At 43.5% G+C, this 14,761-nt stretch overlaps 1 protein-coding gene and 1 long non-coding RNA gene across 2 annotated transcripts in view; one reads left to right on the plus strand and one right to left on the minus strand.

Annotated features, from left to right (window-relative positions):
* LOC126079395 (uncharacterized) overlaps positions 1-14,761 on the plus strand; it is a 33,641-nt gene that overhangs the window by 7,945 nt on the left and 10,935 nt on the right. The window lies entirely within an intron of this gene.
* Positions 774-14,761, minus strand: part of IRAG1 (inositol 1,4,5-triphosphate receptor associated 1) — a 155,990-nt gene continuing 142,002 nt past the window's right edge. The window contains 3 exon segments of the mRNA XM_049890380.1: positions 774-4,377; positions 9,859-9,993; positions 11,408-11,527. Coding sequence (XP_049746337.1) covers positions 4,134-4,377; positions 9,859-9,993; positions 11,408-11,527 — 499 coding nt within the window. The 3' untranslated portion in view covers positions 774-4,133.

The raw sequence follows: 14,761 nt of genomic DNA on the forward strand, positions 1-14,761 counted from the left end.
ATGAACTAGTTGCAATCCCTATAACATGACAGAACACTCTCCCTTTCCACTCCAGGTTTCCCATGTCCATCTAACCAGCTCCTGTTCCTTTCTGCCTTCTCATCCTGCCTCCAGACAGGAGCCACGCATTTAGTATTGTGTATCCACTTGAACTAAGAAGCACATTCTTCCCAAGAACTATTTTACGTTTTATAGTCCAGCCTAATCTTTGTCTGAAGACTGGGCTTTGGGAATGGTTTTAGTTCTGGATTAACAGAGTGTCCAAGGGCCATGGCTTCGAGGGTTCTTCCAGTCTGAGTCAGACCTTTAAGTCTGATCTTTTTATGTGAGTTTGAGTTCTGCACCACACTTTCCTCCTGCTCTGTCTGGGACTGTCTGTTGTGTTCCTTGTCAGGTAGGTCATTGGTGGTAGCTGGGCACCGTCTAGCTCTTCTGGTCTCAGTCAGAGATTTTTGTTATGAAAGCATTCCACTTTTGGTTCAAATGTCAGGGTAGGCTGCTATAAAAAAAAAAAAAAATCCCTGAATCCCAAGGGTTTAATATGCTAAAAATTCTATTTCTTGCTCACGTCACAGCTCAATGCTGTGAGTGCCCATTCAAAGACTCAGCTTCTATCTAATGGTTCTGGCCTAAGAGTCCTCAACTGAATCTTCTGAATTTGGTAGGAATGAGGGGAATAAAGCTAGTGTGAAGTATTGGGGAAGAGGGCTTGTTTTTAGTGAACCAAATTTGCTTTCTCAGGGTTGGAGTAAGATTGTAGCTTAGTTCCGTGAAATCAGGAGGCATTTGGCTGCTGCCAGAGGTTTGGAAATGTGTTTTATTTTCAAACTCAAGTATGTGACACTCTACAGTTCAACATTAGCACACCTGTGTGAGGCTTAACAACATTAGGAACTGACGGCCAGTGATAACACAAATCCAACATCTCCCTCTTCATTGACTCTGCCAGGCTGTACATGGGGAACAATATATATGGGCTTTGCGGCAGGCAGAAAGCAAAGGTCCTTTTAGGTGATGTCAACAATGACACAAACACATCACTCTGCAGTTGAAGGTAGGCAACCAGGCTCCTAGGGCTAAGCAGAAATGTCAGACTTCAGAACCATTTTGAGGGGAACTTTTATTTCAGGTTAATGTCATTGTGGAAATCTAGGGTCTATTTCTATTTCGATGCTGCTTTGGAAGCAGCTCAACTGCTTCAGATTGATCTTAGCTTTTCAGAAAATAAATACCAATGAGTACTACTTTTCCAGTAATGCCCTTGTAAATGTGGCTACTCTTATGCTCCTCAACCTCCCTTACTCACAACTGGAATAGTATGGACATTGATCTGTGTCTGGAAGTACTCTTACGGCCTTTCTGCAGTGCAGCTGGAGGTTCAGGAGCTCACTGACAACTCCTTTCTGGCCATTGTCTCAAGTAGACAATGGGCCAGCTCAGCCTGGAAGGCTGAGATTGGATTATTGCCAGCCTAGAGTCCTGCCACATGGCCACACTCTCTGGAGCTCCATTGGCATTCTGTCCTCGGCTCTGAGGGCCTCATGTAGCTAAAGGTTCTTCAGTTGTCTTCAGTCCCACTGGGAGAGGCAGAGTGAACCATCTGCCCATGCCCCCAAAGTCCTTCTGCCCTGCTCTGCACCTCTTTACCTTAATGGCACATCCTTGGTCAACCCTGGCTTGGGCTTCTCTCACAGTGGTTTTCTAGCCACTGTAAAGGATGACTCTAAAAAGACATGCTGTTTTTAAGTGGGGCCTGCTCTAGGTGGGTCTCTCAGAAGGGAGTGACTGCATCAAGCCCAGCCCTTGCTAGTTTAGTCTCATTCCTGCTCTCTCACAGAGGAGATGGAGAAATATTAGAATAAGCTGAGGTTAATAAAGCTGTTGCTTTTCTCATTGAGATGGTGGTGGTGATGGCGTTGGTGCAAGGAGCATACAAAATATCAGCTGTCCTCAGCTTGCTCTCCACTACCTTGAATGCCCGCTTATTCTTTTGATCAGCATTTAATGATACCCTCCCAGGCATCAGCCACCATGCTAGGCACTTACCCAGAGACGGCCAAGACATGGTTCTTATCTTTAATGAACAATGTTAGGGGAGAAAGACACATAAATTATTGTGATATGCTGTAGTAAGGATCAATAATGAAAATATTAAAAAGTGCCAGAAAGCACAGAGGAGGATGTGACCTACTATGTTGGGTATAGTGAGGAGTATGAGGAGAGGTCATCAAAGATTGTATGAGGAGGATTATTTTTTGCACTTGGTCCTGAAGATTGAACAGGAAGTGGAATAAAATAGAACAGAATAGCAGAAGAAAAACTAGCGCGAGAAGGAACAGAATTGTCAGAGAAAACAGTTTAGTTTAAGAACCAGAAGTGGTTTGGAGTGGTTGAAGGGCCACTTTTGGGGAGGGTAGCAGCCCACACATGAGGCTACAAAATAGGAGGAAGAGGTCATATCCTGCGAAACTTGATGCCAAGTGAAGAAAGTAAAGCTTATCCTACAGGTGAGGAGAAGTCACTGAAGGGTTCTAAGCAGGGGATGACATTCTGAGATTTTTGTTTTAGAAAGAGCACCCCAAGACTCTGTTGTTTGTGAACTGGAAGGATGCAAGACTGGAATGTAAGGCATCCAGTTAGGAGACCTTTGGAGGTGGCAATTTAGTGTAGGGATTAAGAACGCAGCCCCTGGAGCCAGACTACCTGGACTTGAGTTCCAGCTCCATGATTTACCGGCTGGGTGTCCTTGGCAAGTTACTTATCTTTTTTGTGCCCAAGTTTTTCCAAATCTGAGAGTGGGAAGAGTACTACCCACCTCACGGTTTTTTTTCTTTTTCTTGAGGAGTAAGTGAATTAATACCTATATAAATCTTGGAACAAGGTTTGGTTCATAGGAAGCTCTTTATAAGTGTTAAAACAAAAACAAACAACATAAGCAACAAAAATAAAAGCAAAATAGTAACAATAAAAAATCAACACCCCCCGAAAAATGGATGAGAGCTGAACAAAGGCAGTGGCTGTAAAGGTAGAGAGAGAAGACAAATTGGAGATGGGATATGCTTCCTCAGTTTTATGCTAAACAATTAGGAGTGCTCTGAAACATATACTTGGGTTGGAAATCCTGTTTGAAGTGAAGCACTAAGGTGAAAGTGCACACTTGTATGTGGGCACATGGAGTAAGGCTGAAGCTGAAAATATACCATTTCTCCTCATTCAACTGAGAGGTGGGTTAACTGTTCTCAAGAGTAGAGAACAAATAAGGAGTAGGCTGTGCTTAGAGTGGCATTTGAAATGGAGACCAGCAAGTTCAAAACTGAAGCCATGAGTTTTCAGTGTTTTTCAAACATCTTTAGTCCATGTGAAGAGCTCATTGAATACAGGTGCCTGGTGACTGCCCCACACCTAGTGACAATCTGTGGGTTGGCTTGATGGGCATTTTCTTTATCCAGAGCACATGCCCATAGCATGTTTGGAGGGTTGTTGGCTTCGTGCACATGCATGTTGTGTGTGTATACAGATGCATATATATTAATTCACATCTTCCCATTTCATTTCAGACATTGAGCTAAATTCAGCTTATGTATTTTTCTGAGAAATCTTTCCTATTTCTTTAAAAAGAAACTCCAAATCCAAAGGTGAGAAGAGAGGCTGAGGGGTAATCAGTGAGAATGAGATGGGAAATGGGAAGATATCCACGTTGCAACTCCAAATTCCAGGTCTGATCCTTAGGGTCAGTGTCGGCCTTTAAGCACAATTCTTCTTGGTAACCGATTGTAGAGAAGAAAAATTGGGAGAGTGAGCTTTTTATTGTCCCCCTCTCAGTGACGGTATTTCACTTCTCCCCAGTCATCTGAGCTAGGGGCAGGAGACCCTCCCTTCAGCTAGAGTTCCTTGGTCAAGGTGACATCTTCATACACTAGATGCTTTCCCAGAGCAGTTTTGTTCATCTTCCAAGAACATCAGTTACCGTGTATGAATAGCTCCCACAGAGGTACTACATGTGAAAAGAATCCCTCTTCATTCCCTTGTGGGACTGAAGTGCAGCATGCCCACACCTGGGTCTGACACTATATTTGGGGCAAGGGGGTAGGCTGAGGGTATTGGAGCAGGCCACTGGCTAGGCATCAGACTTCTTATTGCTCTGTGGGCTGCTCATGCTGGAGTCCTGAGCTCCACCAGGAGTCCCTCTGGGCTGCTGAGCAAGTTGCTCTTCCAAGGGGGCCATCAGCCTGCTCCACACAAGAGTTATATGAATTGTAGAGCCCCAGCACAATAGTCAAGACCAGCATCGCTGCAGCCATCATCCAGATTACTTGCCAGTGCTGACACAGTTTGGGATACATGACTTGCAAGAAATGAACCAACTCTTCAAGTTTGCTGTCAAGTGAAAAAATAGGTGAATGGTTTAGTATATGGGGCACACAATATGGCTACAATATGGCTAGACACACGCTTTTCTGTTTGGGGATACCTTCTATGCTGTCTAGAGTTCTCAAACAGCTGCACAAAGAATAGCTTGGCAGCAATTATTCAAAATATCCCAGGCTTACGGAATAAGAATCTCCAAAGGTATGGCCTAGAAATCTATAGTTAAAAAATTTCCCATTTTAGCTAGCTTTAGAGGTCACTAGTCCATAGCCTTGATGTTGGGAGCTACTGGTATAGAAAACCCTTTAGTTGTTCTATCATTCATTTATCTATTCACACATGCCCTATTTACCTATGAGATGATCATTGATATCTGCACTCTCCCAAGCTCTGTGATAGGCTCCAGGATACCAGGTTGGCTGACACATACTCCCATACACACAGACAGGGCCAGCATCTTTTCTTCACTTAACTGAATTAGTGCTTAGTTCCAGGTTCCAACCTGATCCCAACCTCTGTACTCAGATGCATAATTTGGTGCTCTTAGTTCCACACCTAACTGCATCCAGAGTGGAAAAGCTGTGCTATACTCTCAGAAAACACATGATGTTCAGTGATAAATGGCAAGGAGTTAGACTAATCTCAAGAACTCACATCAAACCACCCTAAGAGCAACGAGATCACTGGTAACCTCCGGTGAGCTCTGGGTGGCTTATTCAAGGTGTTTTCTCAACCTTATTATGGTAATCTTTGTTCCCTGATTTCACCCTCCTCCTTCTCTTCCCTCACTGTCTCCCCATACTCTCCCTTCCTTTCTTCTCCCTCCTTTTTTTCTTCCTCCATTTTTTGCCTCCTTTCCTCCTCTTTTTCTTCTTGCTCTTTCCCAACTGCCTTTCAACCTTTCCTTTCTTTTTGTGGTATAGTAAAAAGACATTTGGCCAGACAGCACATTTTGAAGAATCCCTTCTTAGAGCTTTCTGGAGAACCCCTGGAAACCTTCATTAAGCTAGCATTTCCTCCTGTTTTTAAGCCCAAATCTATTTTAAAAAATATATGAAAAATGAGAATAGGGAAGATTACCAAGTAGAAGAAATGCGGAAAGTAACAGAAGGGCTTTTTGAAGATCCCGAGGCTCACAGAGACACTACCACATGTAGGCCATTTGTTGAGAAGTAGAGAGCTCTAGAGTTCAGAATTAGTAGAAAATAGATGTATTATGATGAACTCAAAGACTCAACAAATAACTTCCTAAGAAAGGGGCTAGATGCACAGCAGTGCCTGCCTTGGATACTAAGGCCACAGGGAAAATTGATTGGCTTCTTCTCTGTGTAGGAATTCTCTGACCATCATTTCAGGAACAACTAAGCAAAACAGTGAGCAAATTAGTTGATGTGAAAATCACTGGTTGTTTTCCCAACTGTCAGGAAGGGACAGCTTGGAAATGGAAGTTTATTTTCTTTCAGCCCTATTTAGATTCTTTATTTTTTATTAAGATATAATTGGATGCTATAATGGTATCTTCTTGGGGGGGGGGGCTGTATTTCCATGTTCCAAAATAAGCTACTAGACCTTTTAAGTGGCACTGCTAAGGAAGAGGTCAAGAACAGGCTTTGTGTCCCTTAGTTGATCATGCATTGCTAGTCTATAAAAGAGATTAGAAGTAGAATTAGGTTAGAAGTATTATTCATTTGGAAACAAATTTTTGGTTTTTACAAGTCCAACCCACCTACACCCCCATAGGGAGGGGTATGGTTACTTCTCTCCTTCAACTAGGCCTAGCAAGAAGAGCTTCAGAGATGCTGCTTGGACAGATTGATATGTTACAGTTTGGGTGACACGGTGGACTGGGGTGTGACTCACACATGAGAAATCTAAAGGGCAAGAATCTTGCCAAAGTGCTTTATGGCATCAGACTAGGGGGCCATGATCGCCCTTCCACTAATACTGGGCCAAAGGTATATATTTTCCTCACTGGATATAGTCAAGGGAAGGTAAGTTGGCAACAAGTGTCTTAAATCCTGCTTGGGAGAGCTACCTAGAAGCTGAGGAGACCTCAGCACAACAGCTGAATGTATACCTCTAGCTGCCCAAGGACTGAGAGGAGTTTTAAGTGACCAGCTTAAAAGAAAGCATTCAACCTCATAAAGGGGAATGCAGTTGAGAGAGCCCCAGCAATGGTGTAAGTGTGTGTATATGTTGGGGGGTGGGAGGAATGTTTGTCTCTGAAGGTCCTGGAAAGCACTACACTACAAAAAGTCAGCTTTAAACCTCTGGTAAGCATGGGAGCCAGCTCACAGTTAATACCAGTCAAGTAAGACTTTTCTTATCCCTTAATCTTGATTCCTTTTCTTAGCATTAACCCTGCAGAGGTCAGACACTGCATTAGCAAAGCTGGGGGTGGCGGGGTAGAAGTGCAAGTGGGGATATAGAGAAAGAAGCCAACCATGTGCCCCGTTCCCACTGCAGGATCCCTTCTAGGAGGAGACCAGAGCTAGCAGAGGGGAGAAGCTTGAGCGCTATAAGAAGTTTGGGCTTTTGATTATTTCCGGAGGCTGGCCATTTTAATTACTGAAATGAAGTTACTCTGGGGACTCTATTTATGAGTTGGAATTGACTCAGTGGCAGTGGGAAACCAACCAGAGGACTTCTGTTTTCTGAGCTATCGGAAAAGTAAAAGGACGTGCCTAAATATCATCCTAACCCCAGAGGGCAGGTTTCAACAGGTAGTGGGAGAAAAGACAAAAGTTTTCTGTAGCATTGTAGCAATTCCACTTGTTCCACGTATTACATAAATGCCAGAAGACTGTGTTCTCTATCTTAATATGGTTAAGATATTAGGCTGATTCATCCAGAGTTCATTTAAACTGTTCCTCCAAAGAGTAATGTTTATAACAGATTATATTATTATATATTATAATGGAGAAGAGACTCAGACAAAAGGCCTTTAGTATTTGATGTTGAACCTCTTGAATAAGGAGTCAACTATTGGGATTAGCCCAATGTTTTTAAAACTCACTGTGAGACACAGAACTTCTAGTAACTTCAGACCTTGTTTATTAATGAGATGCCAAAATTTCATATGGAATCATGTTTGAGTGCAGATGCCTGCAGGCAACCGAGTGATAAGGGACTCGGGAATGGATGAGGATCGCCTGGCCTTGAAGGTAACAGCTTTTGGAGTTAGTCTGGCTTGAGTTAGAAATGAGAAAGGGACCCTATAAACTGTGGGTGGGAAGTTTATATGATAGCAATATTCTAGTCCTCATGGAGAAGATGATGCATACTGCTGGGCCTGAAGGCTGAGGACTCTTCTGAGGGTTGTGCTCATGCCTGGGATCCATCATCCCAGGTACAGGCATGTTCCCAAAATGAAAAAGCAGATGCAGGAGAGAGCGTGTTTGGGAGAGAGAATGAGGCCTCTCAGGATCCATGATTATGAGGACACTCTAAGGTGATGGGTGCTAAGGGTGGCCGTTGCTATCTGCTGATGACCAGGAGCTGGGTAGAGAAGCCCCTAAGCAAAGCCTTACTTTCCCTGGGGTTTCATGAAATGGGAGGGAGCCACCAATCATCTGAGATCAAACTAGCTAGATAAAGATTGGACCTCTGTGCTTTGTAAACCATACTGTTTATATTCCATGTACTCTCTGTTTATTTCTCTTTTGTTCTTTCTCAGTGTTTGGAAGCGTTAGAAGCTCCTGCCTGTCTTAGCTGTATTCAGGGAGCCAAAGGAAGGGCATTAAATGGGGAGGAAGGTAGCGTAGTGGTCTGAAAAACAAGAACAGAGGACTCCCAAGAAGAGGTGAGACCTGAAGAAAGCAGAATCCAGCTGCTTGCAGTAGCAATTATGTTTTCATTGATCAATCTTGGAGGTCTTTCATTAGGGGAAGTGTGGGTGTATCCTAATACAGGCCCATTTGCAACAGTGAAGGATTTTCCTCAGCTCTCCTAGCCTGATCTTCTGTTGAACAATGGGGTTGACCTGTGCAGGCTGAGACTTCTCATCCTGGTTGAATCTTCCACGAACTGGGCTCTACTGGTGGCTCCTATGTGCGTGCGCTCACACACACACACACACACGTGCGCACATGCACGCGCGAGCGCACACACACGGTGCTTTGAGGAGCCCTGGTGGAGTATTGGTTAAGAGCTTGGCTGCTAACCAAAAGGCTGGCAGTTCAAATCCACCACCTGCTCCTTGGAAACCCTATGGGGGAGTTCTACTCTGTCCTACAGGGTTGCTATGAGTTGGAACCAACTGGTTGGGACCTAACAACAATGACAATGTGCTTTGAAGCATTTCCATCCGCCTTCTAATTGTTACTATCTTTTTTCTTTGCATGCATGTGATTTCCACAGTTAGCCAGTAATGAGGCACATACCCTACCCTCAAGTTCAGTAGCTGATTAGATAGTTAATCATTTTGGCTGGAGCTTCCCTGGATCTAAAGATAGCCTGGAGGGTCTGAAAGGAAAACTTTTGGTGAAAGGTTTCAAGGTTGCTATAACCACATTTAAAATCGAAATTCAAGACTTGTGGTTTGAATGTACTAATGGAGACGATAAGGCAGAATGGATGAATTTGGGGCTGTTCTGAAAATTCAGGACATTGATGTGGTCACTATATCCATATGGAAGAGTAAACTGCTTCTATAGGCACCAATTCATCTGTCCCTATCTATGCATGTACTTCTACGGTGTAGTCCTGGCCTGGTGGGGCTGAGGCCTCATTTCCACAATACCTCACTGCATAGAATGCCCTGGAACCAGGTGAGGCTATTTCCACTGTTCTGTATCCTGAAGGCTGGGTAGCACCACAGGTAGGACAAGATGTAGGACCTATTCTCTCTTTATCTACATGTTATATTTTTCCCTCTGGTTTAGGACATAATATACTTGAAATATAAAGATACATTTTTAAAGTAATCAATTATTTCCAATCCAAGTGAAGACACTGTCCAAATAACCACGCTTCTCTAGTCAGCATGGATGGTCTCTGTTGTAGACTCGCCTTTGCCAAAGAGCTGGATCTGTTCGCTGCCCCCGTGTGTTCTCTCTGCCCCTGTTCTTGCAAGAAACCCCTCTAGGACTTCAGTCAAGCTCCCTTGGACTTGGCTCTTTTGAGGGGATGGCTGGGAAATGAGATAACTGTGGCTGAGCCAGAAGGGACTTTAGTCAGGGTCCTTCACCCTTTCTCAGCATCTGAGAGCTCCTGATTGCTATCTGCTCTGCCCTTGACCACATCTCCTCACCTGTCAGCTCTTGCAAATATTTTGCTGTTAACTATTTTGGCTTTTTGAGATTTCTTTTACTTTCTGTCTCAATGTGAGGGCCCTCTTGATTTCTGTTGTTTCCTCACTTGGGCCCAAGACTCACTGCTGCCCTGGACTGGTGGTTCTAGGGATTTTGTGCAGTTAAATGAGCTGTGACCTACTTCAGCAGTGGCAACTCTTGGCCTGCCTGACAAGGGCTCCAAGTACAGGCTTCCCACCTGCTTTTCTGGTCCTTATTCTCTTCATCGGTTTCTTCTGCCTCTTCAGGTTCCTCAGGACTCTCACTCTTCTGTTCTTCCTCCTCCTCCTTCAGGTCTTGAAGTTCCTTAGTCTTCTTTAGGCCCTCCTGGTATCTGGAAGACAAAAGGGAAAGGCCAGGGCTGGAGCATCCTTTCCTGAGCTCCTAGGGGAGGGGCCTTGAGCACCTCCAATAATTACGCACTTCCTGTGGTTCCGCACAACAGGAAAAAGCTGGGAACTAGACTAAATCCTAAGGGAGCTCATGTCAGTACAATTTCCCCTTACTCCTCAGTCATCCTTCCTGTTTATTTGAAAGTGTGACAGTGACAAAACTGATAGGGAAAAATGTGGCTACAGGGTCTGCTGACTGGGTTCTTATCCAACCAAGTGTTCAATAGGGATAAGATTGAATTTGTTGTACAGAGGTATAACCTAGGAGCTTCAGTTTCTCACCTATAAAACGGAGAGGTAACACCCATCTCACAGAGTGTTGGAATGTTTTGAGGAAGTGCCAGGCACATGGCATAGCCTACAGAGGGTAACACCCATTCACAAACTTGTTGAGAAGTTTTACGGAAGTACCGGAAACACAGATTGGCCTAGAAAGGGTGACACCCATCTCACAGGCTTATTGTGAAGTTTCGTGAAAGTGCCAGACTCACAGCTTGGCATAGGGAGGGTGATCAGTAAATGCTTACAAAGCTGCTGGAGTTTATCCCATTTTGAGTATAAGGGGCAATTGTGGGTGAAAAGACAGGAGAAACCCTCTGATTTCCCTTTCCCAGGATTAATATTACTCTGAACAGACTGTTTGCTTGCCATAGAGTTGAGTGTTTAAGAACAACAGTTTGGCTGGTGCAGTGTCACCACTGTGTATGTGACTGCCACATAGAAGCCCAAGGGTTCTGTGCCAGTGGAAAGCGTCATTCTCTTCATGAGCCATGGGGAAGGGAAGCTCAGGATGTAATGCCTGGTCAGAGGTAATTCTCTATCTTGCGGCTTGGACTTGGCCCCTGCTCAGTGTGCTGTGTAGTCAGCAACTGACAAATGGCCAAAGATGCTAATGAAGCTCAGTTAGAGGAGGGAATGATTGGAAGTTGAGGGGACCCCTGTTTAAAGGAAGAAGGGATCACCAGAGCAATTCTATGAAGCAGAGCAGTGGCTGCTTCCGGGCATTGTTGGCAGCAATATGACAGCCCTGTGCACATGTCAGGAAACCTCGGGCACCACTGAGAGGAACCCAGTCAGGGCTCCTGATTTCCAGATTATTCTGGGCAGTGATGTTCTAGTGGCTTTCTGCCTAAAAAGTGGGTAGTCTAGTTATTGTCTAACCACACCCTCTCCCTGTTTCCTTCTGCCCTTCCTGTGGAACAGTATTGCTCTTTCTTATGTAGTTCCTTACTGGGGCAAGGAGGTCCTACAGCCACTGGTTGCTTCCCTAAAGTCTCTAAAAAACAGAAAAAAGCCTGTGGGAAGGTATCTTCTGCAACCTGCCAGGTGACCTCAGAGTGGCCAGGTCAGACTCACCCCTTGTTATAAGCTTCTTCCTCTATCCTGGCCTTGGTCTCCTGGCTAATCTCCTCCAGGCAACTTGGGGTCGGGATGGAAGCAGAGGCTTCACAATCTGGGTCTCCATTTGTCTTTCCGCTAGTTAGAAGAGGAAAGTACAGGGCGTCATTTCAGGGAAAGGTTGAGCATCTGAAAACAAACCATGTCTTTGGCCTGATTCCTGATCAAAAGTGAGGAAACTCAGGCTCTTTCAGTAGCTTGCAAATTCATTTCATTTTTTCTACCCTGAGACAAGATTTTATAAAGGCCCGTGTGTACTCCTTGGATTTTCAAACACCAAATACTACACCACCTGCTCCTTTTCTCATGCTGCCAAATCTACCTTTATTCTTATTCCAGGAGATTCTGCGAGCAGATGGACGACTACTGGGAGTTACCCAGCTCTAAGATGAGGAAGGTGGAGACAACCCAAAACATTCTGGGTCATTTCATTCCTCTAGTACATCTTTTGTTTCATGACTCCCCCTCATTCTTTCAGTTATCCATTGAGCATTGACTAAGTCACAGCCACAATGTAATGTGCTAGGGATAGATTAAAAAAATTAAGGACATGGTCTCCGCCAATACGGAGCTTAGCAGGGGAAAAAGAAGGAAAGAAAAAATACAAAATTAATTCCAAATTGTGCTACCTTTTATGAAAGAAACAAACTCTGTGCAATGACAAAAAATATCAAGGGGAGGATGTGCTTAAATGGAGTGGTCAGGAAAGGCCTCCCTGAGGCAGTGAAATTGAAGCATTAACCTGAAGGATGACAAGAGGTCAGCTGCATCAATAGAAGAGGGAAGATCATCCTAGGTAGAGGGCATGGGATATGTGAAGCCTTGAGACATGAGAGACATTGTGGTGGTTGAGGAACTGAAAAGAGACAGAATGGCAGGAGCTAAATTTTGGACAAGATAAATTTGCCATGCCTGTGAATTACTTAAGTGAAGATATCAAATTAGGCAGTTGGATATACCAAAGTAAGCCAGAGAAGAGCGGTAGGCTGGAGATATACACCATTTGGCATTATCAGAATGTAGATGATATTTAAAGTCAGAGTAATGGATAAGATCACCTAGAGAAACAGTATAAAGAAAAAAGAAGACCCAGGACCAAGCTGTTGGGGGGTCTCTGCACTTAGATCAGACTGAGAATAAGGATCCTAACAAAGGAGACTGAAAAGTAGCAGCAGAGAGGTAGGAGGAAAACCAGGAAAGTGTAGAGTTTGGGGAGCCAAGTGAACACAGTGTCAAGGAAAGAAGAATTAACTGTGTCACATATTTCTGAGAGTCTGGGTCAGATGGAGACAGAAACAGTGACTATTAGATTTTATGATACAGAAGTCAAGAGGAGCTTCCAGGAAATAGCAGGAGTCAAGGACAGATTGGGATGGACTTGGTAAAGAATGGGAGAGGAGAAAGGGGAAGACTTAGGCAAAATAATTTTATTGCGAAGGAGAAGAGGGGAGTATGTTGGGGGGCATATGTAGCTGACGAAGTGGGGTCAAGGGATGAAAGCTCATTTGAATGTGAATGGATATGATCCAGTAGAGAAGATGAGAGAAAGTAAATGACCAAAGGAACAAAGTCCTTGAAAAGGAAAGTAGGGACAGATCTTAGAAAGATGGAGAAACCCTTTCTTAGTTAAAACAAAGAGAGAGAGAAGATGAAGATGATGGATTAGGGATTTGGCAAAGGGAGATGAGAGAGCTCCTATCTAACAGCTTAAATTTTCTCTATGAAGTAGGAGGCAAGGTTATCTGCTGAGACAGAGAGAGAGAGGTAGAGAGGCCTAGGAAAGGTTTGAGGTGAAATGCAAAAGGGTAAGAGAGTCATGCAGGAGAGTGGGAAAGTGAATAGACTAGAGAATCATAGTAAGGTTGCTGGGCAGAGGCCTCTTGAGGTATGGGATCATGAGTTTGAAGTAAGTGTCCTAATGGCCATGTCTTTCCTATAAGTCCCACAGCCCAGGTAGGGGTCCAGAATTCCAACGGGAGTAATACTTCGTGGAGCAGCCCTTAAACAAGGCAAAACTGTGACCAGAGCTTTAAGCCAGGTCTCTGAAAGATCACAGCTGACACCCCTCTCTAACATCTGAGGCAGGGTTTGCAAGTGAGCCTTCTATCTTTTCCTCATTCTTGGCATTAGTTTTCCATGTCTTATTTTTCTTCAGACCTTGTAAAATTTACATTTTATCAGGCTGGAAACCAATACCCATTGTGAAGAAGAAAGATAATACTCTAAAAATACCAGCTATTCATAACATTTCTCCGTCTGCAAATTACATTATCCACTCCCTTCCATGTGACCCTTGCCTAATGGGCAGTTTCCTATTTGTCCAAATGATTGCAGCAGGGGCAGAAAAACACAGCTCTAGCCAAGGGCAGAGAAAGTAATTCTTTTATGAAATATATTTATATATTAGAAATGAAATATATAAATGTCACCATACCTTTAATTTCTTTTACCTATAGCTGTCAGCTCTAGAGGCTACTTAATGTCAAACATGTATAAAGGAGGGCACTGTAGAGGAAATAACTGGTCTGAGGTAAATCTGGGGTTCAAATCTCAACTCCAACACATGCAAATAACTCAACCTTCCTGAACTTCAGAATCCTCAACTGTAAAATGGGGATAATAACATATACCTGATGGCAGTGCTGTTAGAATTAATGAAAAATTGTAAGTAAACTTTCTGGAATATCATGCTTAATAAATGGTATCTATTATCATTGTAGTTGTTATGTAGTGAAGTCATTAGTAAATTTTGGGAGCAATCTGAAGCTCCTCCAAACCTGATCCACAAAAAAATTCAAGATGATATATTACGAGATTATTTATATCTTCAAGGGAGATCTTGATATATATGACTTCAGAGTCAGTGGGAACCTAAGAGTGAATAATTTAAAGTATGATTAAATTTACATAAAGCTGCTTTAATAAATTTCTCAGGAGCATGTATGTGCCATAACATACTCATGTGCCTTGGAGTTTTGCTGACCAAGTGACCATAAACAAGCCTTTCACTGTACTCAGGTCACTACTGTCTTGAGACTGAAACTCCTTCCTTGCAGATTTGGTGAAGCCAAGAAGCCCATTTCACCAACTTTAACATATGGATCTTCTATTTTGACTCACCCTATATAGGGTTGCTATGAGTTGGAATCGACTCGACGGCACTGGGTTTGGCTTTTTGGTTTTTTTATATTGGTATATAGATTTGATACATTGAACACTAAAGACCGAAGACCAGATGAATTGTGAAATGACATCAAGGACATCATACATGAAGAAAGCAAGAGGTCTGGGTTTTCATTAAAAAGACAGGAA

The sequence above is a fragment of the Elephas maximus genome, chromosome 7 (assembly GCF_024166365.1).
Source record: "Elephas maximus indicus isolate mEleMax1 chromosome 7, mEleMax1 primary haplotype, whole genome shotgun sequence".
In the NCBI taxonomy this organism is placed as follows: Eukaryota; Metazoa; Chordata; class Mammalia; order Proboscidea; family Elephantidae; genus Elephas; species Elephas maximus.